This window comes from Myripristis murdjan, chromosome 15, assembly GCF_902150065.1.
Source record: "Myripristis murdjan chromosome 15, fMyrMur1.1, whole genome shotgun sequence".
Taxonomy (NCBI): domain Eukaryota; kingdom Metazoa; phylum Chordata; class Actinopteri; order Holocentriformes; family Holocentridae; genus Myripristis; species Myripristis murdjan.
In genome coordinates this window covers 20,189,105-20,216,967 of record NC_043994.1, presented here as the reverse complement: position 1 = coordinate 20,216,967, position 27,863 = coordinate 20,189,105, and the positions used below count along the sequence as shown (strand labels likewise).

The window sequence follows — 27,863 nt, the reverse complement described above, 5'->3', positions numbered from 1 at the left end:
TTTTGTTTTTGCAGACTTGAGATGCTGCAGCAGATTGCCAACAGAGTCCAGCGGGATTGTGTCAATGGAGAGGACAAACTAGCATTAGCTAGAACTGCCCTACAATCTGTAAGTATCATGTGAGGTCTATATTATTTTATATTAATTTGTGACAAAATAGCACTGACTGTGCATGCTTTGTCTTGTTTCTCTTTGCTCTGCTCAGGATGCAAAGCGCCTTGAGTCTGGTATTCAGTTCATGAATGAGGCTGAGATTGCTGGGTACCTTTTGGAATGTGAGAATATTCTCCGGCAACAAGTGGTCGACATCCAGGTTCTTCTGGATGGGAAATTCCCCTTTGCAGATCAACTGGTCCAAAGGTACAAATAAGATTTTCCTGCAACAATAAGACACTGAACTCTAGAAAGTAACTAATGTTTTCATGTTGTCAGGCATCTCATATTGTTTTCCTTGTTTGAACACAGGGTATCAAAGCTCCGGGATGACCTTCTATGCCTGAGAACCGAGTGTTCTTCTGTGTACAGTAAAGGTCGCACATTGACGACAGAGCAAACCAAGATGATGATCTCAGGCATCACTCAAAGCCTAAACTCGGGTTTCTCCCAGAACATTAACGCTAGCCTGACACCAGCCCTCACACCTGCACTCACCCCGGGGGGACTGGTCACCCCCGGATCCACTTTCACCTCTAGCCTTACCCCGTGCCTCACTCCGACCTTGACCCCTGGTCTGCAGCCTGCTTCAGTCCCGGCCTACATGGGGAGTGGTGGCAGCATAGACCCAGGGTCCCTTAAGCATCTGAAGCACATGCAGATCCGCAAGCCCCTTGGCAAATCCTCACTGGCAGACCCCAACATGACAGAGGAAGAGGTCAACATGAACTTTGTTCAGGACCTGCTGAACTGGGTGGAGGAGATGCAAGTGAGCATTGGACCTTTTAACAAATTGTTGATCTCATGTGTTTTGATTCTGCGCATTTAAAACCAGACATTGAGTATTTACATTTTTGTTGTTTTGAAGGTGCAGTTGGATCGTGCTGAGTGGGGATCTGATTTACCAAGTGTGGAAACACATTTAGAGAACCACAAAAGTGTGCACAGAGCGATTGAAGAATTTCAAATGAGTCTAAAAGAGGCCAAACTTAGCGAAGTAAGTGGTCTGCAGTCTTACGTAGTCTTGATGTCAACAGTCTTGACTGATCTCAACTGAAGCCTAATAATCTATAGATTAAATGTCAGCTTGAAATGTTGCTGCCATATCGAGTTTTCCCACTCACTGCCTTATTTAATAGCTGTGTCTCTGGAAGAAGCTTATATTTTTTTCTTTCTCAGATTCAGATGACCCATCCCTTAAAGCTAACTTATTCTGAAAAACTGACCAAATTAGAGAACCAGTATGAGAAGCTACTGGTAAGTAATTACATTGAGCTTAACATTCACAGTCCAATTTTTTTATGCTATAACAACAATAGTAAATATGTTTACCTGCCACAGTATGTGACCTGACTTTATGAATGCCTGTTCCTGCCAGAGCTGTTCTAGAGAGCGGCAGAGCCACCTGGAAAGTTTGCATGACTTTGTATCACGAGCTACCCAGGAGCTTATCTGGCTAAATGAGAAAGAGGAAGAGGAGGTTGCTTTTGACTGGAGTGATCGCAACAGCAACATCTCCAAGAAAAGAGACTACCATGCCGTAAGCCATCTTAACATTAAGTTGCCTTGGTCTTCTTTATGTTTTTTAAACCACTCTTAGAGAACACTTAAACATTTTTGCAGCTGCATTCATTTTGATGAAATGATAATTGTGAGGGAATTTGTGTATCAAGGGATAAAAGGTGAACAACTGCACACTCAGCACTGTGAGGCAGGATATTAGGTTGTGTGAAAGGGAGGAGTGCCTGGTCCCTTGCCATACTTAAATGCCAAAGATATTCAGCCTGATGTCTCTCAACAGGATTTGATGAGGGAGCTGGATGAAAAGGAGGAGGTGATCAAGTCTGTGCAGGACAAGGCAGAAAGCCTTCTGCTCAAGAATCACCCCGCCCGGCTAACAATTGAAGTAAGCTCTCTTGATTAATTTGCGTCTCCCCTGTGTGGTTTTATGTTGAACTTTACAGATTGTAAGCTTGGTTCTAATTCTTGGTTTACCAATGCTGCAGTGTTCCCACCCTTCCTAGAGCTACCACACAAGAATATAATTTCTATTTTTGTCAGCAGGGAGGTTTAATGTCACATGGTGTGTGTTGTTTCTCACCCAGGCGTACAAAGCTGCCATGCAAACTCAGTGGAGCTGGATTTTACAGCTCTGCTCTTGTGTAGAGCAGCATCTTAAAGATAATTCAGTCTATTTTGAGGTGAGTTACTGCTATCCTTTCATGAGTACAGTGAAGGCATATTAGTCAGTCATAGCTAATTTCTCATGTTTTTTCCCCCATAGTTTTTCAATGATGCCAAAGAGTCCATGGACTACCTTAAGAGCCTACAAGATGCCATTCAAAGAAAGTACAGCTGTGATCAAACAAGTAGCTTACACAAGCTGGAGGATCTCATTCAGGAGTCGATGGTAAGTGGTCAAATTAGAAGTCTAGGGTACAGTGCATGGGGTTGCAAATAAAAATGCAAAAATGAACTTTCTCGGTGTGGTGTGTGTTTAGGATGAGAAAGAACAGCTCCTTCAGTACCGTAGCACCGTAGCTGGGCTCGTGGGGCGGGCCAAAACTGTTGTGCAGCTCAGGCCCAGGAACCCAGACAACACCGTGAGGTCGTCCATCCCTGTCAAAGCCATCTGTGATTACCGTCAGATTGAGGTAATTTTGATCTCTCTGCGTCATATTTGGCCATTAAATTTCAGTTTGTGTCCAGGCAGAAGAGTAAATCTGTGCTGTGTTGATATTGTAACTCTCTCAGATAACCATCTATAAAGATGACGAGTGTGTTTTGGCCAATAACTCTCACCGGGCCAAGTGGAAAGTTATCAGCCCAGCAGGGAACGAGGCCATGGTACCCTCCGTCTGTTTTACTGTGCCTCCCCCCAACAAGGAGGCTAGCGATATGGCTGGCAGGTGAGACACTAGGATCCGTATATCGTGAGCTTTTATCGCCTCTAGAACTGCTTTGGAAATTCCCTGTTTTCATTCATTAGAAGTGTAGCGTTCAAATGCCGGTTCTAATACTGGATGTGTGAGCTCTGATGATATGTCTTGTTGGATAATTCATTCATATTTCTTGCTTTGCCTGCAGAATTGAGCAGTTATACCAGAATGTTTTGGCACTGTGGCACCACTCCCATATCAACATGAAGAGTGTGGTATCTTGGCACAATCTTATGGCCGATATACGAGCCATCCGCAACTGGAACGTGGCCTCAGTACGTTTGATTTATTTTATCTTCCTTTCAAGATTCTGGCCAGATGTTGTTCTTTGTTTTAGCTGTAATCAGTTTTGATGATCAAACTAGGAAATAATGATGATCATATGTCAGCTAAGGCCTGTTTTGTTGGATGTCCTCTGTGTTTCTTTGTTCTCTGCAGATTAAGACAATGTTACCAGGTGAGCACCAGCAGGTCTTGAGCAACCTGCAGTCTCATTTTGAAGATTTCCTTGAAGACAGCGAGGAGTCTGAGGTGTTCACGGTGGCAGACTGTGCCCAGCTAGAGAGAGACGTCATTGCCTGCAAGGAATACTATGAAGAGCTCCTCAGATCTGCAGAGAGAGGCAAGGATGTGATCGCCCTCTTGTCCACAACAACAGGGAGCTGCTGTACATTCAGCACCACACCTCGAGAGAAACACATGGGTGTTTAAGCCTATTAAGCATAAAGTTAATGCCTTTTGGAATTATATGGTTCACTGGATTAAGAGCAGTCTTAAAACATGTGGTGTGCTCTGCTGCTAGTAAAAAGTAAACATTGAGGCAATCCCAGTCTACTGTTACGGGCTTTAAAGAAGGCTAACAGGAGGCAGAGAGTCTTTTATTGGTCCTTTTTTCCATATTTCACATTTACATTTACTATTGAAGATGTGTTTTCCTAATGGGTTGAAAAGGCCTTGACGGTGACAGCAACAGAGACAGCAACATGTCAAGGGCAATGACAGCCACAGGTGGAATGCACGATAGATTCGTACTCATTGAAATGAAACATTAATTTGTTCTGCAATTTTATTTTTTGGAAATCTGTGCTTAAACCATATTGCCACAGTTCTTACTTGGCCTTACTCTGTGATGATGATGCCACCTAGAGGCATGAGTGACTTACAGTCTCAGTATTTTCTAACATAAATATTGCCTCCAAATTAGTGGCTGTTTGAAAAGTGGCTGTTGTTTTCTCTGGCGATTTTCATTCATAATTGAGTTTGGGTTGTTCTGAGGTAATAAAGTCTACTTTTAGAATAAATTACAGTCTTCAGAAGTGATAAATGTGCACAAAATAGTTTCCAGCAATGTGAACAAAATAAAAACATAACAAATAACGGTCAAGTGTATTACAAATACAACACAAGAACAGCTGTTTGGAATTCAAACATTTGATATCCTCTGAATTGATTATTCTTACTAATCATGTTTTTGCGTTCAACAGAAGAACATGAAGAATCAGTATACAATCATTACATCTCAGAGGTACGCAACTTCCGAATGCACCTGGAAGCCCATGAAGAACATCTGATCAGGCAAATCCGCACACCTCTGGAGAGAGACGACCTAGAGCAGAGTCTCCAGCGGATCACTGAGCATGAGGTACACATTTCAGCACCCCAAAATAACAACGTTTTTAAGGCTGTAATGGTAGAGTCACAGTAATATTTAATTTCCACATCCTGATGCCTTGCAGAAGAAGAGAGCAGAGCTGAACAAACTGAAGGAGGATCTTGAGGTCATGAAGGAGAAGTGTGAGATGTTCCTCAGGCAGGCTGCAGCTTCTCCGTCTGTGCCAACCCTTTCCTCTGAGCTCAGTGTCCTTGTTCAGAGCATGAGCCAAGTCGACTCCATGTCCTCCATCTATATGGACAAGTAAGACTCTCACATGCCCTCTGTTGTCAAGAACTAATCCTGTGGGCACATTCAAAGCCTATTAGATATTTTCATATAGAAAAATAAGATAACTGAAGTTGTATAATTTCTTTTGATCAGGCTGAAAACAGTGAGCTTAGTGGTGAAGCACAGCCAGAGTGCAGAGGCGCTTGTTAAAGCCTACGAGTCTAAACTTTATGAGGAAGATGCTGTGAACTCTGACCTGAAGTCCATTGACACGGTCATTTCCACACTCAAGGTAATTCATATTTTAGACTCAAGATTGCCACATTTTTGGTGCAAATATTAATGCTGCGGGTGCTTAATCCACAGGGAATATAGTGTTTCCATAATCCATGTCTGTTCATTGCTTTTTGGAATAATCTTCACTTTCTCTGATCATAGCAATGGCGGACAGAGATTGATGAGAAGCAGGAGGTGTTCCATGACATGGAGGATGAGCTGCAGAAAGCTCGAGCCATCAGTGATCACATGTTTAAAGCCCACAACGAGCGTGACTTTGACCTGGACTGGCACAAGGAGAAAGCTGATCAGCTGAGTGAGAGATGGCACAGCATTCACTCCCAGATTGACAGCAGGTTTGTGGTTTTGATCATGGACGTCTTATTTAAATGACAAAAACAGCTCTGTGGCTACATTATCATTTATTATGCAAGTTCCAGAATTAATCATTGATGCTGTCAATTCAACTTCAGGCTTCGGGACCTGGAAGGTATTGGCAAGTCTCTGAAATACTACAAAGAATCTTACAGTAGCCTTGATGAGTGGGTTAGAGAAATGGAAGCCGCACAGCTGAAAGCCCAAGAAAACAAACCTGAAGACAGCAAGGCTCTTGCTGAGCTGCTAAACCAACAGAAGGTAGGACAAGAGAGGATTGTGTTACTTCTATATATATATACAGTACAGAGTCAGAATATATTTAAAACTTCTGTGTTTTTTCAGGTCCTTGCTGCTGAAATTGAGCAAAAACAGAGCAGAATTGATGAATGTCAAAAGTACTCGGAACAGTACTCATCAGCCGTTAAAGTAAGCAATAAATAAATGTATTGAAATAATAACAGGCAGTTTTTTCAGGATTTTGCAGGCATTTTCATGATTACCACTATATGGTTTATTTTGTGGTGGTTTTCGAAAAACAGTTGCACAATTTGCAGGTTTCTGTTTTCAACAAATGTGTCTGGTTTAACAATTTTACAGTCATGTGCCTGTGTTGTCATTTCCTTCACATCTTTGTTGGCTTTGCTATTGAATGTCCATGGGATGGTCCCAGTTGCAATTTGAGGGAGAAAATTGATTTTGGAAAGACAAAACAAAATGTGTAGTTGTAAAAGTGCGTGTGTAATATACCTTTAGAAAATCCCTTTATGCTGGTGTTTATTCAGGATTATGAACTGCAGCTGATGACCTACAGAGCAATGGTTGACTCTCAGCACAAATCTCCACTCAAGAAACGAAGGATGCAGAGCTCCTCTGATACCATCCAGCAGGAGGTGAAACTGATGAAAAATATAATCTGAATTGGAAATGAGCTTTGTATGTGTTCAGCAAGCTAAAAATGCCAATTTTGTGTCATTTGTTTTATTTCAACACAGTTCATGGATCTCCGAACCCGCTACACTGCTCTTGTAACACTAATGACACAATATGTGAAGTTTGCCAGTGAAACGTTGAAGAGGACTGAGGACGAGGAGGTAAGGCATTCATATTTTAAAGCTCCTTGGTTATGTCGGCTTTCTCCATGCAGCTTAAAGTTACATCCACTAAGATTGAAATGCTTACTGTGTAGAATCAACCGTGATACAGTCACATCAAATATGGTTTTAAATGGTTGGTCTGACAGAAATATGAACCATGCAGACTCACCTCTAAATTATGTCCATATTTGATGTGATTGTATTTGATTTGATTATACATGGCCCACATTCCAGTCTCTGTTCAACTTTAAGCAGCATATTTTCCATTTTTGCAAGGGTTTATTTTGGGATTTGGGCACATATTTTACGCTGTTTGATATGTTTTACATTATCTTGCCATGCTTTTATATCTTCTTATTTTAAGGGTCAAGATAGTTTACGTTATCAGGAGTCATGCATTGTAATATAATGTAAATAGCACACTTACTTGAGTTCTTGTACCTGTTTACATTTTTTTTGTTTTTATGGGTGGGAGTGACAGTCAGGATGATACTTCCAGAAACATTAAGTCAAATAAAATGATATTTATAATGGTTGTAAAGCATCAAAAATAAAAAAAAAAAGTGGGTCTTCTGGTGGCTCAGTTGGCTGAGATGCATGTCATGTAACTGCAATGTTCTGGCTTTCAGCCTGGGACTTTTGTTGCACGCTGTTTTTCTCACAGTTTTTTCTGTCTATCACCACTGTCCGCTATCAATTAAAGGCAAAAATGACCAAAAATTTTAACAACAAACAAACAAAACAAAATAAACAAAAAAAAGTAAGAAGGAAGAGAAAAGGATTTTTTTTTCAGCACTTCCCCAACTAATGACTTTCACTCACTATCTCCATAGCAATGATACATCCATTCTGAAAGCCTTCTCTATAATTCAGTCACCTTGAACAGAGATTACTTTTCCATTCAAGGCTCTGCCTTACAAAAATGGTCATATTTTTCTCAGAATTGATAGTCATTCGATCATGAATAAAGATATTTGCTTCTTTGCTCAGAAGAAGCAAATAGGGGAAAAAAGATGTATGCATGCCCGTGCCTCATTATTGTGTGTGGTGGTTATTTGCTTTGAGGAGGAAGCTCTCTAGTCTCTCTGGCAGAACTACTTTTTCATGTTGACATTTCTGAAGGGAAATTAAAGTCTCTCCTGGGTTTGCGCAGCATTTTATTTTATGTTGATATAAACAGGTATTCCCTTGAGCTGTTGCTGATAAGGACAAGGATTAATTTAAGTTGTGGCCTAAAGGACAAATGAGCAATCACCTGGTCTTTGGGAACTGCTTTCCTCAGGCCATTTATTTGCATATCATGATGAAAATGTGTAAAAGTAATGGGCCTTGGCATTTTTTATGATCAGAAGGGCTCTGCACATTAAGAAGTGGAGACTGTGCATTTTTAAACCCCTTGCAGTGTTTGTGGGTAAATGGTGATAATGTTAAAAAGCATCTTGCAGTTGTGAAACTGCAAATACCTGGAGAGACTGCTAAACTCTGCTGCAATGCTGCTGCTGGTGAGGGGAAGTAATAATTGGTGCACCTCATTTTCTCACATATTCATATTTAACATGTAAATACTGGATAACATATTTTTTACATTTTAGAACAAAAAGGCTTTTGAAAGAGCAGAGCATGCAAAAAGGACAGAGGGCTTGGAGCTCCAAAGGGCTGCAGGGGAAATAGAGATTAGCCAACTTCATCAACGAGTACGTGAACTGGGGGATGAGCTGATTGCAAAAGAAACCCAGTTGGAAAAGCTGGAAGGAGAAGTACAAATACAACAGAGGACTATTGACAGTCTAATCTTCCAAAAGTCAAAGGTTGAGCATGATATTCACCAGTATCACACCAAGCTGGAGTTAGCAGTGAAAGACAAAGCTGCTGCTGAACATGAATTAAGTCACACACGACAATTAATTCAGCAATCAGAAGCAAAGAGGTCTTTACAAGAGGGTAGTTCCCCCTCCTTGCCCAAGAAAAGTCTAGGAGACGACTTACTGAGGAACGATAATGAGGTCCAAGATAATGAGGAACACAGTGACACACTTTCAAAACTCAAGACTAAGGAGGATACTGAGGCAGAGTTGCCGAGCCAAGATCATGCCATGGAAAGTGATCTGGTAGTTCATAGTGAGCCACCGTCAGCTACACTTAAAGAAAGCAACAGAGTGGATGTAGATGTCCTGCAACACTCACTTGAGGAACTAACCATGATTAATAAAAGAGCTGAAATGGCTGAGGAGAAAGCACAGAGTTTTAAAGAGCTATTGGATGATAACAATGATAGACTGAAGAAACTTCAGGTGGACATGGAATCTGAAAGAAGCAGCATGAGACAAAAATCAGAGGAGCTGAGACAGGAAACACTGGACATGAAAAAATCAATCTATGAGCTCCAAGAGCAGATCAGATCTCTGCAGAGGGTTAAGTCTTCCTTGGAACAAAAGGCCATTTTCCATAATACTGAAGTTGAAGGCGTCCAAGAGCAGCTGAAGATTGCCAAAGGTGAACTACTTAAGAAGACCTCTTTAGAGCAGGAAAACAGTCACAGGATGCATATCTTAGAGGAGGAGCTCTCCTCCAAACAGGCAGAAATAGATCAGCTGAAATTCAAAAACAATGAGCTCACAAGAGCCAACATGTTAATGGACAGTGATATAAAGGGTCTTCAGATGAATACTGAGTCATTGCAACAGGATAAATCATTCTCTGAACAAAAGGTTAGATCCTTAAAAAGTGAGACCGAGAGCTGGAAACAGCAGCTTCAAAAGGCTAAGGAAGAAAATACTATAAAGAACAAATCTGAGCAAGAGACTCAACTCAAATGCAAAAACCTTGAAGCTGAGCTTCAAAAAAGTAGTTTAATAGCTGCTCAATCACAGAAGCAAGTAGAGGAGCTGACAAGGATTAATACTGAGATGGAAAAGAACATGAAGAATATAAGAGCTCAACTTGATCAGGTGACAGCAGAAATTGGCAGCAAAGATCAGAAAATAAAAATCTTAGAGTCTCAGGTGGAGGCCACCAAATCACAGATTAGAATTGTTGAAGAGGAACTGCTGAAGAAATCTCTGGCAACTCATGAACTTCAAATTAAACTACGGGATTACAATGAGGAGGTAAAGAAAACAGCTGAACTGCAGCACAAAAACGAAATACTAAGCTCAAATATCGCTACTTATGAAAAAGAAATAATGAGTCTTAAATCAGAGCTTAAGTTGGTGTGTGCTGATAGAAATTTGGCCAATCAGAAAGTCCACATGCAAAAGGCTGAGGTTAATGACTTGAACATAATGCTAAAGAAAACAACCACAGACCTGCAAAAAGAATCAACTGAGAGTCAAAAATATCTCAGTAAAGTGAGGGCATTAGAGGTTGAGCTCTTGAAATGTAAGCAGAGTATGAAGAGAGTAACGGGAAGCTCAGAGAAAATGGCAACAAATCTAAAAGAGGAGGTAACTGCTCTTCAGAGTGACAAGAAAGCAGTAGAAAAGAAATCAGATTACATGAATGTTCAACTTATAGAGCTGAGCAATGATCTAAAAAGAGCAAAAGATGATTTGGCTAAAGAGACTCAAGAAAGGAAAGTCAAAGAGTCAAAAATAGTGGAGCTTGAGACTGAACTCCAAAAGAATGAGCCAACAGTGAAAGCAATTCTGTCCCCATCAGAGTGGACACAAGAAATCACAACTCTTCAGAGAGAGAGACCCGAAGCACAAGAGAAAATCATTTCCTTAGGATCTGAAGTTGCAATACTGAAAGAAAGGCTAGACCAAGCCCAAGGGGAAGTAAGGCAAAAACAAAAAGAAAATTCAGATGTTCAACAGAGGTCCCAACAACTGGAAGAACAACTTAAGAATTGCAAGCAAATGCTAGAGGAATTGAAAAGTAAACTAGAACTTCAGAAGAAGGGCTTTGAGAGACAGTTATCATTAATGAAGAGTGAAATAGAGCAAAACCTCCTTTTACAGCAATCTGAAATCACATTTGAAAGTGAGAAGAAGGGAATGATACCAGCAGAAAATAAGTATTTAAAACAAGAAGTCGAACACATTAAAACATCACAACAGAGCATGTTGAAATTAAAGCAAGAAGCCAACCAACAGTCACAACAGGTGCAAATTAAAATGGACAAACTACAACAAGAAAGAGCCGTGCTCAACCATGACCTCTCAAAGGCTCAATCACATATTATTCAGCTTGAAGAAGACAAAATGAAACTTAACTCAAACATTAGTCATCTAGAAAGCCTGAACAATGAACACTCAAAGGAGTTGACTAAGCTTAAACAGATGTTAAGAGAGGGTGAACAGAAACTGACAATAAAGGAAAAAGAAGCACAGTCCCTCAATGAACAGATTGTGTCCTACGTCAACGATGTCAAAAGTCTTCAAGAAAAACTTTTGAAGCTGGAGGTCATGTTGAAGACTGAAAAGAAGATTGTGCCATCATACGAAGGTGCAAAATCCAAGCTAGAGGATGAGGTCAAAATCAAAGTGTGCACAGAGGTAATGACACAGTTATTATTGAATGTAGTTAAATGTAGCACCATTTATTTTTCAAATTAATTACACATTATAATGACACATTTTCAATGGCAATTAAAATATCCATTTGTACATGTAATAATCTTATAGGAAAAGAGTAAGAGATCAATTTTCCTTTTCCAAATTCAATCTGAGGTTATTCTAATCTTGTATCTACAGATGACATCAATGGAGAAAGGATATATACTAGAAGAACTGAATAAAGTGAAACAAGACAAAAAGGAAATTATTCCCAGCCTTCACCAGGATTCAGCCATGAACAAAGCTTTGAGTCACTCTGCTCCTCAAACTACCACTCTCCAACAAAAAGACACACAGAATATAATTTACAAAGGCCAAGTCAAAACCGATCCCTCCATGACTATGGCAACACATAGATACATGTCTCTGTATGAGACAACAGAGAGAGGGCCAAGTCAAGCATACAGCATCTCTAACACAGGATCCTGTCAGTCCATGGACATGCAAACTAAAGTATCTTATTTTGCAAACTCAATGAATCAGAGCACATCAGACAGTTTGGAAAAGCTGAGTGTGCTTGATTCCTCTTGGATCTCACTAAAACTCCCAGGTTTCCAAGGCAATATAAGCATTGAAACATTAATCAAAACTAAGCTGTTGAGTGAAGAAATTTTGCATAAGTTAGAAATGGGCCTCACCACAGTGGAAGAGGTACAAGAATCCCTTGCTCCATTCCTCAGCAAACCAACTACTATTGCTGGGTTGTACTTGGAGTCAAGTAAGAAAAAGATATCGTTCTTAGAAGCTGCCGAGGAAGGCTTCTTAGCAAGGACTTATGCCATTGAGTTTCTGGAGGCTCAGGCTGAAACTGGTGGCATTGTAGATCTGGCCATGGGAAAAACACACTCAGTTCTAGATGCTGTGGAGAGACGTATTCTAGAGGGCGATCTGAAAGATAAACTGATGCATGCTGAGAAAGCAGTGAGCGGCTATGTCCATGGTAGCAAGAAGCTGTCTGTGTTTCAGGCAATGGAAGAAAGGATTCTTGATAGATACAAAGGGAAGAAAATTCTTGAAGTGCAGATAGCCACTGGAGGAATAATATGCCCAGACATTGGTGTTAAAGTGCCGGCTAACATTGCTTTTGATCAGGGTCTCTTGAACAGAGACACCCTAAAGAGTCTTTATGATCCATTCAGTAACCCCAAAGGCTTTCACAACCCTGTCACTGGGCAGAAAACATATTACCGTGACATGCTGAATGCTTGTGTTTATGATATTGATGGTGGTGTCTATCTTTTCCCACTGGGTGACAGACATCTATCAAGTGTCTCTCCCAGGAGTTCTCATACTGTGTCTGTTGTCAACAGTAGCTGTGGCATGGAAATGTCAGCCTATGAAGCCTACAAGGCAAAACACATTGACAAGTGGACATATCTGTTTCTATCACAGCAGGACAGTGAATGGCAAGAACAGGCCATTGCTGATGTCAGTGGAAGTCCATTGCACATCATTGTTGACCTCAAAAGTGGCCGGCAGCTTTGTATTGAGGCTGCTCTAAGTCAAAGGTTTCTTGAGACATCAGAGCTTGAGAACTATCACAGCGGGCTCCTCAGTATCTATGAGCTTGCAGACCTCATATTTTCAAGAATGGTTGTGGTAGAGGATGTTAACAGTCCTATTGCTGGTCTCTGGGATGTTGCTCAGAGGAAGCGCTTGTCAGTTCTTCAAGCTCTTCAGCAGAGCCTCATCGACAAAGCTACTGCCCTTACGCTGTTGCAGGCCCAGGCTTGCACTGGAGGCATCTGTGATCCCTCTTCTGGGGAGAAAGCTCCAATCACAGACGCTTTACGAAGAGGTCTACTGGATGAGTCATTTGCTCATGAGCTCCAGCAGTATGAGCAGGCATATCATGGTATCATTCAGCCCAGGACAGCAAAGACTTTATCTGTTGCGCAGGCTGTCCAGGAAAATCTCATGCCAAAGGATGTAGGTCTCCGCTGCCTTGAGTTCCAGCTCCTGACTGGAGGATTGATAAACCCTGAGACTCATGACCGAGTGTCACTCGAGGAAGTCATTCAGAGCTGCCTTATTGACAAAGGCACTGCCACAGTACTGAAAGATGAAAAGTCACACACCAAAAGCATCACATGTCCAAAGACCAAGAGAAGAATCTCATTCAAAGAGGCACTTGAACGAAGTATCTACGACTGCCACACCGGGTTAAGGCTGCTGGAGGCTGCAAAAGCTCATAGTGTTGGAGCCAAGTCAACATTTCATTATGTTTGGACCTATAATCAACTGTAAATATATTGTGCATAACAAGTGGGGGTACATCAGTTTTTCTTCACCTATGTAGTAACTTGGCTTTTACTTTTGTAAAAATAGGGGCATACTTCAGTACCTAAGAACATATTTTCAGATTTCCTGTCTTAATTTCATCTAAATATTTGCCATCATTCTATAAACACATTTAACTCAAGGCGATGCAGCTGATAGTGTTCTGTGGTTCTGGTGCAGATGGTTTTTGTCTGATTCTGAACAGGTCACTGAGCCCATTATTTATGTGTCCCTTATATGTAATATCTTTAATTTGGTGTTCTGTGATCAATTCTGACAAAATATCAGGCATGTTGAAAGCAAGTTTTTGTTCAAATTTTAGAGATCGGTCGATGAGGAGAAGAAAGAACATGGTGATAAAGTTAGCAAGCTATTGCACTGGATGTCCAATGTGAAACAGAACCTGAACAATGATGGCAAAGCTTTGACAGATGGTAACGCCAACACAGAAGCCTCTAATAAGCCCCAGGTAAATATTATGTGTTGGTTACTTTGTTTATGGTATGTCCTGTTGTTATATATTGACCAATTTACTATGCATAATAGAGAGGTATTACTGTTCAAGAGTACATTTTTTTAATCAAGTGTTGCCTCTGACTGTCAGAGTATGAATGCCTTTTAATAAAAAAAAACAACAATACCTACTTTCTTATTTATTTACTGCACAAAAGTCACATGTACAGAATAAATTATATGTTTTGATGAGTTTATAAAGTCCCCTGATAACCCAGCACATGAGGCCATGGTTCACATCATCACCCACAGTACACTAAATATTACCTCCGAAGTCAACAGTTGCACAAGCACTTTTATTTCAGAACAACTTCATCACAGATCACACCTTGAATAAATACCAACATTTCCCATTGTCTCTTTTATCATACATGCCAATGGATAGTGCTTAAGAAACCAGATGGCTAACAAAGGCACAAGGGCAGTAGAGTAATGCTGATTAACGTGCACTGTCCCTTAAAAATATATATCGCAGAATAAAATAAAGTGCATCTTCCCAATGGCATATGTTAATATCTCTCCCTATCCATCTTTGAATACTTGCCTTGCCTTGCCTTGTTATCATAGTGACACTACATCATGCTGTCATTTTTTTCTTAGATAATGTTTTGCCATATTATGAAAATCTGTGTTTATACATTAAATAATCCATTAACCTTATTATTAGGGTTAACAACGGAAATGATAAAATCTGATTTTTTTTTTCTGAACTGTCTTTGTTTGACCTAAATATATATTTTTATTCTAATTCAAATGCTCTCTGCATGGGTGTTGTATGTGTGTGTGTGTGTATTCAAGCCATATATGCAGTATTAATGTACTGACCACTTACATTCCAGGTGTCAGTTGAGGAGATTGTAACTAAGAAGGAACAAATTGCAGAAGCAGTCAGGGCCACACAAACGATGCTCAACAAACACAGTGATAAGTATGTCAAGCCATTATGTTTAAGATGTATAACACTTTACCCACTGTTAAAGGCTAAAGGCTCATACTGTGTATCAAAGGCTAAAGGTTCATACTGTGTATCATGTGTTGCAGAATGACTGCGGAGGAAAAGGAGAAGGCCCAGGAGCAGCTGAAGGCGCTCAATCAGGCTTACAGTGATCTCTCCCAACATTGTGCAGATCAGGCGCCCTCTGCAGAGCAGGTTGGATACTGGGCTGTTTGTTCAGTGGGATGGATTGTGTTTGTATTTTATGTTGTGGTCAAAAGGGAACAAGTGCCACCCAGTGTTCAGTTGCATGACTAACCTTTTGTGTCTGTCTTATCTCTAGCACGGTGTGAGAGGTTTTCTCTTGTGACTCTGTATTCATTTATAATACTGGATCACTTATGGACAGTTTTTATAGAGCACAACAGGTTTTTGACCCCAGAAAATCTGCGTATGCTGTAAACATGCTTAGTGCCTACACCATCCGATTTCATTCTCACAATTCACCATCACGACTGAAGCCATGTGCTTGAATTATGTTACACTTAAACTGGCAAATTTGCAGTGCTTCTCATGTGATGTCTAACTTGCTCTCTTTTTTGGAACATGCTGGAGATTGCATTCACAGATGCATGTTAGCTTTTAACATTGTGTACTTCAATCTGCTGTTACAACCCTGACGCAGTCTTGCACTTGTGCACATGATCTCTTAACATGCACATTTGTGAAGTGGTGAGTACAAGTTTTGCCTTGGTTTTGAATACTGTTGAATTTGAATTACGTATTTTACATAAATAATGCAAATTTTACCATTGAAATCCCATTTTCAGTCAGTGCATTAACTTCTTGTATTTTCATTTTCCATAGGGTTTTGAAACCATTGATGCCATTGGTGAGCTGGGGAGTGGAGCAGTGCACTCCACACTGATTGAACCCATGACTGGGATTACTCACCCAGAGGCCTGGCCTATAACCTCTGACCTCTCTCAGCCTGAGCTCCATGTGTGTCAGGACTCGGATGATGCCCTCAAACAAGATCTTACTCATAAGTCTAAACTCAACCAATTGCAGGAGCTGAATGAGACAAGCAAGTGCATACAGAATACAAATTTCTCCTCTGTGCCTCTCTCTGAAATAGCAGCAGTTAGAGAAAGTGGAATCCCTGAACATCTGGTCATCAAAATGATAGAGATCCAACAAGTCACTGATGGAATGAAGGCATGCTATACGGGGGATGCAGTGACCTTGGAAAGTGCATTTCAGCGTGGTTTGATACCTGCATCTGTGTATTTAATGGTTCTTCAGAGGCAGAAGATGTGCCAGAATATTACTGATCCCACCACTGAGGAGAGTAGACTGATATTAAAGGGCCTAAATAGAGACACATCACCAAAATCAGGGAGAGATATTAGCGTACTGAGGGCTTTTCATAATGGTTTAATTGACCAGGAGACCGTTTGTGGGCTGCCTTCTTCTCAGACAGATGTAAGTGGGACTACTGACCCCAAAACAGTCCAGAAATTCAGTGTTAAGGAAGCCCTGTCAGAGGACATTAGTAATCAGGATTCTCAAAGTGCATTTCTGAGTCCACAGACTGAATTAAGCTGCATTGTGAACCTCCAGAAAGGGGAGAGCCTAATGGTAGATGAAGCTGTTCAGTGTGACTTGGTGAGATGTAGCAGTACACTCATAGTGCTTGGAAAACAGATGGAGTTTATGGGACTTACTCTGCCTCACTCTGGGGAGCTTCTCACTGTGTCCACCTTGTTGCAGCATGATCATCAAACCATCACCAATGAGTTTACCAGCCAGCTGCTTAGTAATCAGCAAAATATAGCAGCCTTTTACATACCAGAAAATTCAGAGGTAGTGGACATTGCTTCTGCTATCGAAAATGGTTTCATTGATGCTCATACTGCTGAGGTGTTGAAAACTATAGAATTTCCTGATGGGTTTCCAGATGTTTATCAGCTTAATGCAAAGTTTTCATCTTGGCTCATGTTTAAAGAGCTTACACTTGATGGATGCCATCATGCCACAGATGGTTTAGAGGTTGGGGACAGGGATATTAACAGCCCTTCACCTACAGAGGCAAGGCAGTTATTCATCTCTTATCTCATGATGAACAGCTATGTGGACCCTGCGTCAGGACAAAGATTGCTAATACTTGATAGACAGATGTCTAAAATGGCTAAATTTTTCATTGAAGATTCAGTCATTTTTGGAAGCAGGGATGAAAATTTTACTTGTCTCACCTCAAATAGTGATGATCTTCCAGAAGAGGTTGATTTAGAGATGCCTTTGTGCATTAATGAAGAAACAGATGAAATAATGAAAAACAAACAAGAATTTTTTTCACAGGATTTTCATTCTCTTGGGAATGAGGTCACCTCTGATGAGGAAATCTGTGCTAATGATAAGATGGCACAACAAAATTCTGTCAAGGCAGCTCCAGTAGATGAAAACTTTGCAAGGGACACTACACTTTCTGATACAACAGACATATTTTTGTTTCAAGAGAACACAAATTGCACAAACGCTGGTGACTCTGAAAAATATACTCCAGCAAATGGTTTAAATATTGAAGCTGGAGAGGCTTTGAGTGGAGGTCTGGATATTCCAACCACTCCAGAGACCTCAGTCCTTCCCACTTCATGCTCTGTGAATAACACAAATGTTGGCTCACCCACAAGGGTATCTAAATCCAAGAATCTGACACTGGCAGAAAATTCTTGTCATCAAACGCAGCCACACATAAATCCAGATTCCCTGTGTGGTGAATCAAGAGATACCTATGATATGGCCACAGAATTTGAATGCACTGAGGATTTGTGGGATGAGGATAATGAACAGGATTATGCTATTCATCTTCTGAAAGAGCAAGTGGAGGAGGGGGGCATTTTGGATGTCACCTCTGGGAAACGCTATGACCTGGAGGCAGCGCTCAATAAGGGCTTAGTTGATGAGAAGACAGCATTGGAGCTGCTTACTCTACAATTAAATGGAAAAAGAGATGTCATAAGGGATGACGAGGCCACTGTGTCTGTCCTCAGACAGTCAGTGTCAAATGGATCCATATCCTCGAACACTGCCTTGTGTATTATGGAACAGCAGAAACTGCTGGATGGTGTGTATGACTCGAGGTCTGGCAGCATCATTAGTATCAGTGAGGCACTGCAGTCTGGATTAGTTAGTGATGAATTTGTTGACAAAATCCTGAACTCAGACCAAATGCCCAAAGGTGTCATTTACCCTGAAAAAAAGTGTAGCCATTGCATCTCTGATTACCACAGTCTGGGACTGATCAGTATAAATGAGACTGAAAGCACATTGCAGGCGCAAACGGAGAGTAAGGTTGCTATCATGGTGCTTGATCTCACTGATGAGCAGATAGATGATAAAAAGACTCAGAGGGAGAATGGACATACAGCGGTAGATTGGGACACAGGAGGAAATGTAGAGATGAGCGATTATGTACATCCTGTAATTCCCTCAATAATTAGCCATGAGCCTGCCTGCAGTCAAAAAAGCTCATCCATCTTAGGGAATCAGGTCACTGAAGACTATATTCCTCAAACTGATGGAACATCTTTACTGACTGAAGATTGTGACACACAGGTCTTAATCAATAACCAGCTGACAGATAAGGACAGTGAATGTGGTGCTGTGATTGAAAACCCCACACCACCATCCCAATCAAATTCACCTGACCTGATTGATGGAGCCCCAGAAGGCACAACTGAAAATCATTGTGTCACGTATACTCATCAGTCTTGTGAAGCTGACAGCTTACCGATGAATGAAGATTTTCTCAGTTGTGGATATCATGCCCAAGAGGAGAACCAGACTGTTAGTCTTGTTCAGAGTGACTCAGGCTTTAAGTCATCACATAGTGAGGTGCTGTCTGGGGAAACTAGAATGGAGAGTGTTTTGAATGACTCAGGTATGTCGTCATTGCAAAGTGATGTGTTGTCTGAGGAAACTAGAGTGGAGAGCGTGTTAAGTGCTGTTCAGGCATCTCAGAGTACAGATTACTCATTTTCTGAAAATGCAGGTATATCAGGTTCTGGGGAAAATAGTCACTATGAGAACAGTGTCATAGTAGATGTCAGTGAAATTACATTACTTCAGCAATCAGTACTGCAATCAGAAGGGGATTTCAGCATTGAAACTGAGCCAAAATCCTCTCAAAATGGCCAGAGTGCCCTTGTTTGTGAGAGATCTCTGCAACAGTTGCACCAGCCTTCTCAATTACCTAATGTTTCAAGTGCAGTCAGTACAACAACAAATAATGTTTACCGTAACAGTTGTGATATAGAAGATTCAGACCATTTTGTTTCACCTACCATCAGAGTTTCTCCAGAGCCAACAGTGACTAGTAACAATTTGTTAGGTTCAGAGGATAGTGCTGCAGGTGACGCTGAATCAAGTGTGGACATTGACCATGAGCTTTCCCCAGAGAGGCAACTCACGGGCATTTTCAAAGTCACCAGTGATATTGAGCAGATCTCTGAGTCTGGAACCACACTGACAGTAGGGGCAAGTGATAGTGAACACAATGCAGGGATTGCTGAAATGGTCTCCTGTCCAACCCCGCCCGCAGCTACAGACAAGAATTTAGGGCAGTCTGTAAACATAATGGAACTAGAGTTAGCATTAGATATCCCCCCAGATGGAAATAAATTAGATGTTTGTTCTATTGATGATCCCCAGGTAGCTACTGATTTACTGTCACACAACTCCATTGAATCTGATAGAGCCTCTCCAGCTCCATCAGTGTTTTCTAATGCTGTAAAGGCTGATCTAAATGAGCAGGGGGAAAAGAATACCGAGGGGGATAAAGTAGATAACTTGCAAAAGACAGAAACTCAAAACAATGAAACTATAGTCACTATGGTCCAAAATGCACCACAGACCTCAGACAGAGGTAGCTTTGACGATAGAGACACAACGCACAGCCTTGTGGAGAGCAGTCATCCTGACCTTCTCATGGATTTGCTGAAGCAAGTTTCAAGTTCAAAGAGCAAAGAAATCGGAAACCAAACTCTAGTGACCCAGGAAGAAAAGGTCCATGAAAACACAGAGCAGTCTGACGTTGGAAACATCCAGCTGCAACTACTGCAGGTTCTTAAGAGAGTGTCATCGAACCAAGACCCTTCAGTGTTTCAGGATGTGATGGAGACCCTGAGTAGTGCCCTGGGGGTTGATTCTCATGAGGACAGACACCACACCCTGGAGAGCATCAAGGAGGAGAGCTCAGAGGAGGAAGGTGATGGGACAAAAGAAGATAACTCAGATCTGTGTGACAACACTATAACCAGCCAGCTATCATCTAGTCAGATGGCTGCTAACTCAGATGTCTGCAAAGCCGAGGAGGTCAATAAGATGGTAACTTTTTTCCCCCACTGTTAAGCTTTCCCTTCACTTATTTTGACATGGTATCAGTTACTTCTATCCCACTCTTCTGCTATTTATATATTTTCTACAGCTGTACTCCATCCAGGATTATTTGGAGTGTGTTGGCAGACTACAGGATCATGCTGATGTCTTAGATGATGTCAGGAATGACCTTTTAATCCAAGCACCCCTCAGTAATAACATGGAGGAACTACAGAGCCAACTAAAAGAATGTCAGGTCAGAAACTGTATAACAATCCAAAGCTATTTATGGAGACATTCATGATTTGTGTCACCTGTAGCATTTATATTTAATAATCATTTTCATATTTGCCGTATTTTAACATTTCTTTTACATATTTCTAGTCCCTGGACTCCCAACTTTCTAGACTGGCTGGTATTCTTACATCAGATCTGGAAAGAGCCGAACAGCTATTAAACTCTGTTTATGAGAACATTCCTACACAAATCCACCAAGATTTGGCTTCAGCCTTTGTGCAACTGAAACCAAATTTTACTGCTGTTTGCCAACTGTGTGCAGAAAGGAATCACTCACTAATTCAGGCAATGGAAACAGAGAAGGTCAGTGTTGACTGTTTGTGGTTATTAATTAGAATACAGATGTGACAGTTGTGCCATCATTATACCTATTCTCCATGCAACTGTAGGCGCATTTGGAGTCAAAATACCAGAAGCATCTCAGTGATCTTGCTGAACTAGCCATCTGCATCCAAAACAACTCTGAGATGTGGGACTTGGATCTGCTAAACACATGTGATCTGGACACTCTGAAACATATGATTCAGCAGAACAAGGTACCTCATGAATCCAGCTGATGTAAATATATTTTACAGTGACCAAATTCACAGCCCATTAATGTCAATGGCTCATACAGTGTGACTCCATGATGTCCTCTATTATTCCAGGACATGGAGGACAATGTACTTCAAGTAGCTCGGCCCAAGTTGGAGGACCTTACATTTGATATCCAGTGTTTTATATCTGAGCACACCCAGTTCTTAAGCCCAGCCCAAAGCAGTCATCTCCTCAAGTTGCTGAGCAGCACTCAGCGGACATTAAGGGACCAGACAGAGAGGCTGGTCACCCAGAGGCAAACCCTGGACTGCCTCCTGGACACCAGGGACAGGGAAAGTCAGCAGAAGGTCTGCATGTGGACATGCTCCAACATAGATGCCTCCTTGAATAAATCCAGCTTTACATGTGTGCTTTGCTTGTTAAACAAAAATTTAAGTGAAGATTGGATGCTCATAATGCATGTCGATTTTATGAGCCACGTTGGTAAGAATTTCTAATTATATCCCCAAATCAATGAAATCCCGGATTTTTTGCTGTGCACATTCATGACCCTTACTGGAGGAACCCTGTTGATTTTTGTGATCCCATGATCTTTCCTCTTGCACCACCATCAGGCCAAATTCAGGTCATTTCATCAACATTACATACCTCATTTTTAGATGTAATTAAATGTTTTACAGTTAAATGCTTCCATAATATAATAATTTATTAAAATATATACAATGATTTATTTACTTTGAGTTAGAATACTTGATACACACATTTTAGATTTGAGTTATCCATCTGAACCTCATGGAACATATGGAAGAAGAATTAAATATTTGGCAATAATATTCCATTTATTATCTGCAAATATTGACATTCCATGTTTCTATTTTTGGATTTAAACTGGAAAATTACACTTAACGGCGATGAATATGTTTTCCCCAATTTAACAGTATTTCTGTGTGTGTAAGATATCATCAGAGTTTGAATGCCTTTCATTTCCATTTATCAGACTTGGGACTTCACTGTTCATGTCTAAATGTGAAGGAAAAATGATAGTATTGCATGTTAATGTCCTTAATCACTGCTGCAGACTAACCTTTCTACTGGTTGTGTTCTACAGGCCTCAAGACACCAGTGAGCAATTAACAGTGGACAAAATGCACCCTCTTTATTGGAACGCTTTCACCCACAACATTAATACTAACACACTTGCCATCACATGCCGCTGTGCTTATTACTGTATAAAGACACCAATTTGGTCAATGACAAGCATGTTTACAGCATACAGGGTTCACTGTGGTCTTATATTAAAGGGAACTTTATTATGAACAGAATTTGCATGTTTGTCTTGGTAACATTGTAAGCCCACAGTAAGGCAGGCTTTGTGTCTTGCTGATTTGATATCTTTAGATAGAGCTTGGCTTGCTCTGTTTTTAGCTGTTTCATAGGCGTTCATCTTCACAAATATTGACTGAGCTGCCAAAGATCATAAGAAGAAAATGATTTTATGTTAATTCTGTTGAATGTTTGAGGAATTCATATGTGTGTGTTGTATTTTATGTGTTGGCTTACTTTTTGGGATGATATTAACTTGGTGTTTTTTCTTGTGCAGTGTGTATTGGAGAAACACAGGGAGTTTTCGGACAAGTTGGAGGAATTATGTGATAGCCTTACCCTGACGGAGAACCGCCTGATTGGTCATCAGAACCAGGCTGACCGCACAGAGAGTGTTCAAGACCTGCAGCAGTACCAGCAAGAGCATCAGGTGTGATATGAACTAGTTTGCTTTGACAGTCTAGATACAAAGGTACAATTAAACACTGTTTTATTCAGCACACCTAAAACTCATAATGCTTTGTGCCTGTCCAATCTCAAGGCTCTGCAAAAAGACGTACTGACAAATGCCAGTGCCTTGAATGAGGTCATCACCAGCACTAAAAAGTTTCTGGAGGAGAATCGGAGCAAGCTGATGCCAGAACAAATTGCTGTCATTGAGAACAAGTTGGAGGAGGCCAAGAACAAAGCCAAGCTCATCAACCAGCGGGCCGAGGAGTCCAGGAAAGACTTAGAGAAAGTTGTAACCACAGCTATAAAACAGGAGAGTGAGAAGGTTAGACACCATATTACCTCCCTAAGTGTCTGTAAAACCATGTAATTCAAGTAGAATTTTTATCATAACTAAAAGGAAAATCAACAAGCTACTGAGCCTGTGCCACTGTATTCCGTTGATTTTATCCATTAATTCACCAGTTTTTAATCTCTGGTCTGTCTGTCTAGGCGGCAGCTGCTGAACAGCTTGAAGAAAGTAAGAACAAAATCGAAGGTCTCTTGGACTGGATATCCAACATAGGGAATGAAAACGAGACTGATTTTGCACACACTGGCCATATAAGCAAAGAGAATGGGAACCTGCCAGAGGAAACGTCAGCCAAGGGAGTGATAGGAGAGGATGACGATGCCAATGGAAACGCTCTCCAAACCCCTGAAAATGATTCTGTGACGGAGAGCGGTGGGAAGAACTCCTCATCCTCAGACCTTAACAAGCAGTATGACAGAGTCAAGGTATATTTTGTCTGCAGCATCAACGTTTGTAATTTCTGTAGTGAGATGAACCCAAAGATCCAAAGGTCCAAAGATATGCTGTGAGCTGAATGACACTCTTTGTCAGTGCTGATTCATTTTTTCACAATGTATAGAGTGCTAACCTTGATTTCTCCCCTCTAAGATTGTATTTAAAATGTCATCTTAAAACAAATCATCCATTTTCAGTTTGTCCTGTATATTTAATATGCTCATTCACATTTCATTCTCCTTCCCATGACTCTCAAATCCATGCATTTTCTCAATAAATAAGTATAACATATTTCCATAGAAATTACATTTTTAATGTGTGGCATGAACAAATGGCTGAACATAAAATTGAAACGATAAATAGGAAGTTATTGTGAAAAATACGAGTACAAAATTTTTCATAATCAAATAATTCTAATTCTGTCTACTGTAGATCTGCCATAAAAAGCCTTATTACCAAGCAAAGTGTCAAATTTAAATTTGCTAGAAAAGCAAATAGTCATTAAAAAAAAACAGGTCACAAAAGTGTGTAATTAATGAAAGTGAAGCTAAGTACATAACTTAATTATGCACATTTTAGAATGGAATGGGGAGTCAGTGATTTTGGTGATTTATCAGTTTAACTACTTGTATGTTTGCTTATAATTTTGTTCATGTGTTAGTTTAAAATTGAACAAAACAGGCTTAGTGTATTTTGTTTCATGCAGTTGGCATACAATGTGCTACGATTGCACTTTAATCAAATATAACAAATATAAAACTGAATACTTTATTTGCTGCTTACCCTATCAGTGGTTGTTAGGTTTGATAGACAGATCAGATTTTACAAAGCAGCAGCCCTACTTTGAAACACCACAAATGATAAGAAACCTGCTTCTGGGTTTGAAGTTGTGTTGTGACCAGGACGTTTGTTTTTCCTACAGGCCCGCCATCAGGAGATTCTGTCCCAACAGCAGGATCTGATCATGGCCACCCAGTCAGCCCAGGCTCTGTTGGAGAAACAAACGAATGTGCTGTCCCCAGGGGAGAAGGACAAACTGCAGAGGGACATCCAAGAGCTGAAGGGGCTCTATGAGGCCTCTCTGACTCAGACTGAGCAACAGATGAAGCAGGTGCAGTGTGTCCAGGAGGAGCTGAAGAAGTTCGAGGATGATTACCAAGAGTTTGAGGGGTGGTTAGACCAGGCTGAGAGAGAGATAGAGGAGCTGGGTGCGCCTGCAAGCTGCCTCAATATTCTCAGTGAGAAACTCCAGCGGCAGAAGAGCTTCTCAGAGGATGTTATCTCTCATAAAGGGGACCTCCGCTTTATCACCATTTCAGGACAGAAAGTACTTGATGTGGCGAAAGCTTGTGGATCGGCAGACCCAGGGGCTAAAAATGCCCAGCTGCATGTTGACACCTCAGGAACCTGTACTGCTGTCAAAGATAAGCTGGACTCTGCAGCTACTCGCTACAAAGCATTACATTCTCAGGTACTCAGTCTGCAGTTTATCACTTATGTTCAAGGTTGTAATGGCTTACCTTCAACACAGGGTGGCAGTAATTGTCCTTACAAAACCTGAATGAAAGCGACCTTTGTAATGATGTGTCTCTACAGATGTGTTACACTATCTCTTGTGGAAATATGAAAATATCAGTATCAGAGAGAGAAAGGGTCACAGTGTCCATCTACAAATTATTTGCTTTTGACATATGCATGTATTGAGCCTGCTTTCTTAATTATGCATGGTCTGATTATCTTACATATAATGAGAATTTCACCTCATTTGTTGCAGTGCAATCAGCTTGGAAATAACCTCAAAGATGTGGTTGATAAATACAAGAGGTATGAAGACTCATCCGCTGGCCTTCTGAAGTGGCTCAACAGCTCAGAGGAGGAGGCGAGAAGGCAGCAGTCAGAGGCCATAGCCGCTGAGCCACAAACACTGCAGAAACAGCTGGAGGAGACCAAGGCAAGAAATATTGCAAATTAGGGTTGAGGTACTGAGGTAAACTCTGGGTGATGAGTCCAATCTCAAAACCACATTTTGAAAACCTCAGATCTATCTCAGAACCTGATCTAAGTTTTTGATATATTTGTGCATTTCTCTTAATCTTGAGACCAACAACTAACAATTATTTGAAATAACCAGATGCCTGTAATGTGATGATGTGCTGAAAAACAAATCTCGGCAACACTGTCATGACACTTTTGCAACATTTTCTCGATAGTGTGGTGGTGGTGTTCTCAAAGGAGCACAGCTTGTTACTCAGCTGTTTCAATATCAAGAGGCTAATATTTGGTCAGTTACGGTAAATGTAAGAAATGCAAGTGAATGAAACAGATTAGTGCTTTATTTTGTTAAACACACTATGGCTATTAAATGAGTTATAAGGTCACTACACAACAGACCTGCCTCACCATATACAGTGTTTCCACTCACTTAAAAACAACACAGCTATTTTTAGCTCTATGTTCACATTCAAAGAAACACGTGAATAGTTCAGTGCTGGTTATTTGCAGCTTACATTCTCCTGCAATGGGGTATGTAACTAGGCTGACAGAGCTGCCTCCGCCAAATCTTTTGGCTGCAGCTGGCTTGAAAGTTTCCGGACCGAGAGAAAGAGAGTAATGTTCCCCAACATTTCTCAGTAGGGAGGTAGTGACTTAGAACATAGATATGCCAAGATAAGAGGCGCCTGGGAGCCAGCTATGTAACACTGTCTCTTAGCGTTACAAATCATCTCGGAAAGTTCCTAAGCCTTTCTCTTGTAAAATATAAATGTGGCCTTATCTCTTGAGTGACTGAACATGAACTTGAAGTCCTAACATTCTTGTACAGTACTACACATCACTGCTGTTTTCATGTTCAATCTACCATACTCTAATACATGTGCACAATGCTTAGAGATAGAGAGAGACTTGGTTTTAAGAAAAAAAAAAAAACATATTTCTCTTACCTGTTCTTATATGTTAATCCACAGGCTCTGCAAGGTCAGACAACTGGACATCAGACTGCTATAGACACACTACGCAGAACAGCCGAGTCTTTGATAACATCTGAAGGAGACCTGTTGAGCAATCCAGATGAAATCCAGGAGACAGTAGGTGAGGGAAAGGTCAAAGCAGGAGAATATGCACATGCTGTGTTTTTTGCGTGCATTGAATTTTTGAGGGAGTTGAGAATGACCTTTTTCTTATTACTATCTTTGACGGAAAAATAACGCTTTAGGGATTTAATGATGCTGTTCACAAGATTGCAAACACTGAAATACCTCTGAGATGTTTTGGAAATATTTGAGCTGCCAGTAAAACGTTAACACTATGCTTAAAGGTGTCAATAAAAGTACCTTTGAAATTCTGGTATAGCTTGAAAAATGCAACTTTAACGTCATGATTTTCATGATATACATGCAGAAGGTCATGCAGCTCATCATGCATCTTGTGAGAAGATAGCTTGTGAAACCAGAATATGATCAACTGCTAGCCTGCAGAAAAGTTGGCAACAACTCACCTAAAGTGTCCACCAATGCTTTTCTGAAAATTTACGAAGTACAAAGTTAAAGTGAAACAGGGCTGTTGGAATGTCTGTGTAGTATTCCTTTCTCCCAGTCTTTGGTTTCTTGGCTGATACTCAAAATGCTCTCTGTGTACCAGATCCTATGTGATATTAGTTCTTTTCAAAATCAGAACGAAATGGTCATCACCAAATAAGCCCCTTTTTTTGTCTGAAGTATTTCTTTACAACATGTCCCAAATTGTGTTGAACATTCATGAACTGCTGAGTTTTAAACATAACCTGATTTTATTCCATGTATTTTAGATGACATCGTGGAGCGGTATGACAACTTGTCCAAGTTGGTAAGTGATCGAAATGAGAAGCTGCAGATCACTCTGACTCGCTCTATGAGTGTCCAGGATGGTTTAGATGAAATGATGGGATGGATGGATGGAGTCGAGGCAAGTGTGAAAGAAAAAGGACAAATACCCCTGGACTCTGCAGCCATAGGAGATATCCTCAGCAAAGAAGCAGTATGTATTCCAGCCACTGTCTATATTATTGTTTATCAGATACAGAACTGTGTGAAACATTTAGCTAAATAGAC

The 27,863-nt window shown here is 40.7% G+C and overlaps 1 protein-coding gene across 6 annotated transcripts in view; it reads left to right on the top strand.

The window, feature by feature from the left end:
- Positions 1–27,863, top strand: part of dst (dystonin) — a 118,434-nt gene that overhangs the window by 45,986 nt on the left and 44,585 nt on the right. For all 6 annotated transcript variants that reach the window (XM_030070442.1, XM_030070441.1, XM_030070439.1 and 3 more), the window contains exons 15-45: positions 15–108; positions 206–360; positions 466–922; positions 1,022–1,150; positions 1,333–1,410; positions 1,532–1,693; positions 1,955–2,059; positions 2,259–2,354; positions 2,438–2,563; positions 2,655–2,807; positions 2,908–3,062; positions 3,241–3,367; positions 3,531–3,714; positions 4,577–4,734; positions 4,829–5,007; positions 5,128–5,266; positions 5,413–5,606; positions 5,724–5,886; positions 5,971–6,054; positions 6,411–6,518; positions 6,621–6,719; positions 13,881–14,027; positions 14,911–14,999; positions 15,113–15,221; positions 22,819–22,971; positions 23,083–23,316; positions 23,484–23,768; positions 24,701–25,249; positions 25,553–25,729; positions 26,742–26,865; positions 27,581–27,789. In XM_030070442.1, coding sequence (XP_029926302.1) covers positions 15–108; positions 206–360; positions 466–922; positions 1,022–1,150; positions 1,333–1,410; positions 1,532–1,693; positions 1,955–2,059; positions 2,259–2,354; positions 2,438–2,563; positions 2,655–2,807; positions 2,908–3,062; positions 3,241–3,367; positions 3,531–3,714; positions 4,577–4,734; positions 4,829–5,007; positions 5,128–5,266; positions 5,413–5,606; positions 5,724–5,886; positions 5,971–6,054; positions 6,411–6,518; positions 6,621–6,719; positions 13,881–14,027; positions 14,911–14,999; positions 15,113–15,221; positions 22,819–22,971; positions 23,083–23,316; positions 23,484–23,768; positions 24,701–25,249; positions 25,553–25,729; positions 26,742–26,865; positions 27,581–27,789 — 5,221 coding nt within the window. The remainder of the gene's footprint in view (positions 1–14; positions 109–205; positions 361–465; positions 923–1,021; positions 1,151–1,332; positions 1,411–1,531; positions 1,694–1,954; positions 2,060–2,258; positions 2,355–2,437; positions 2,564–2,654; positions 2,808–2,907; positions 3,063–3,240; positions 3,368–3,530; positions 3,715–4,576; positions 4,735–4,828; positions 5,008–5,127; positions 5,267–5,412; positions 5,607–5,723; positions 5,887–5,970; positions 6,055–6,410; positions 6,519–6,620; positions 6,720–13,880; positions 14,028–14,910; positions 15,000–15,112; positions 15,222–22,818; positions 22,972–23,082; positions 23,317–23,483; positions 23,769–24,700; positions 25,250–25,552; positions 25,730–26,741; positions 26,866–27,580; positions 27,790–27,863) is intronic.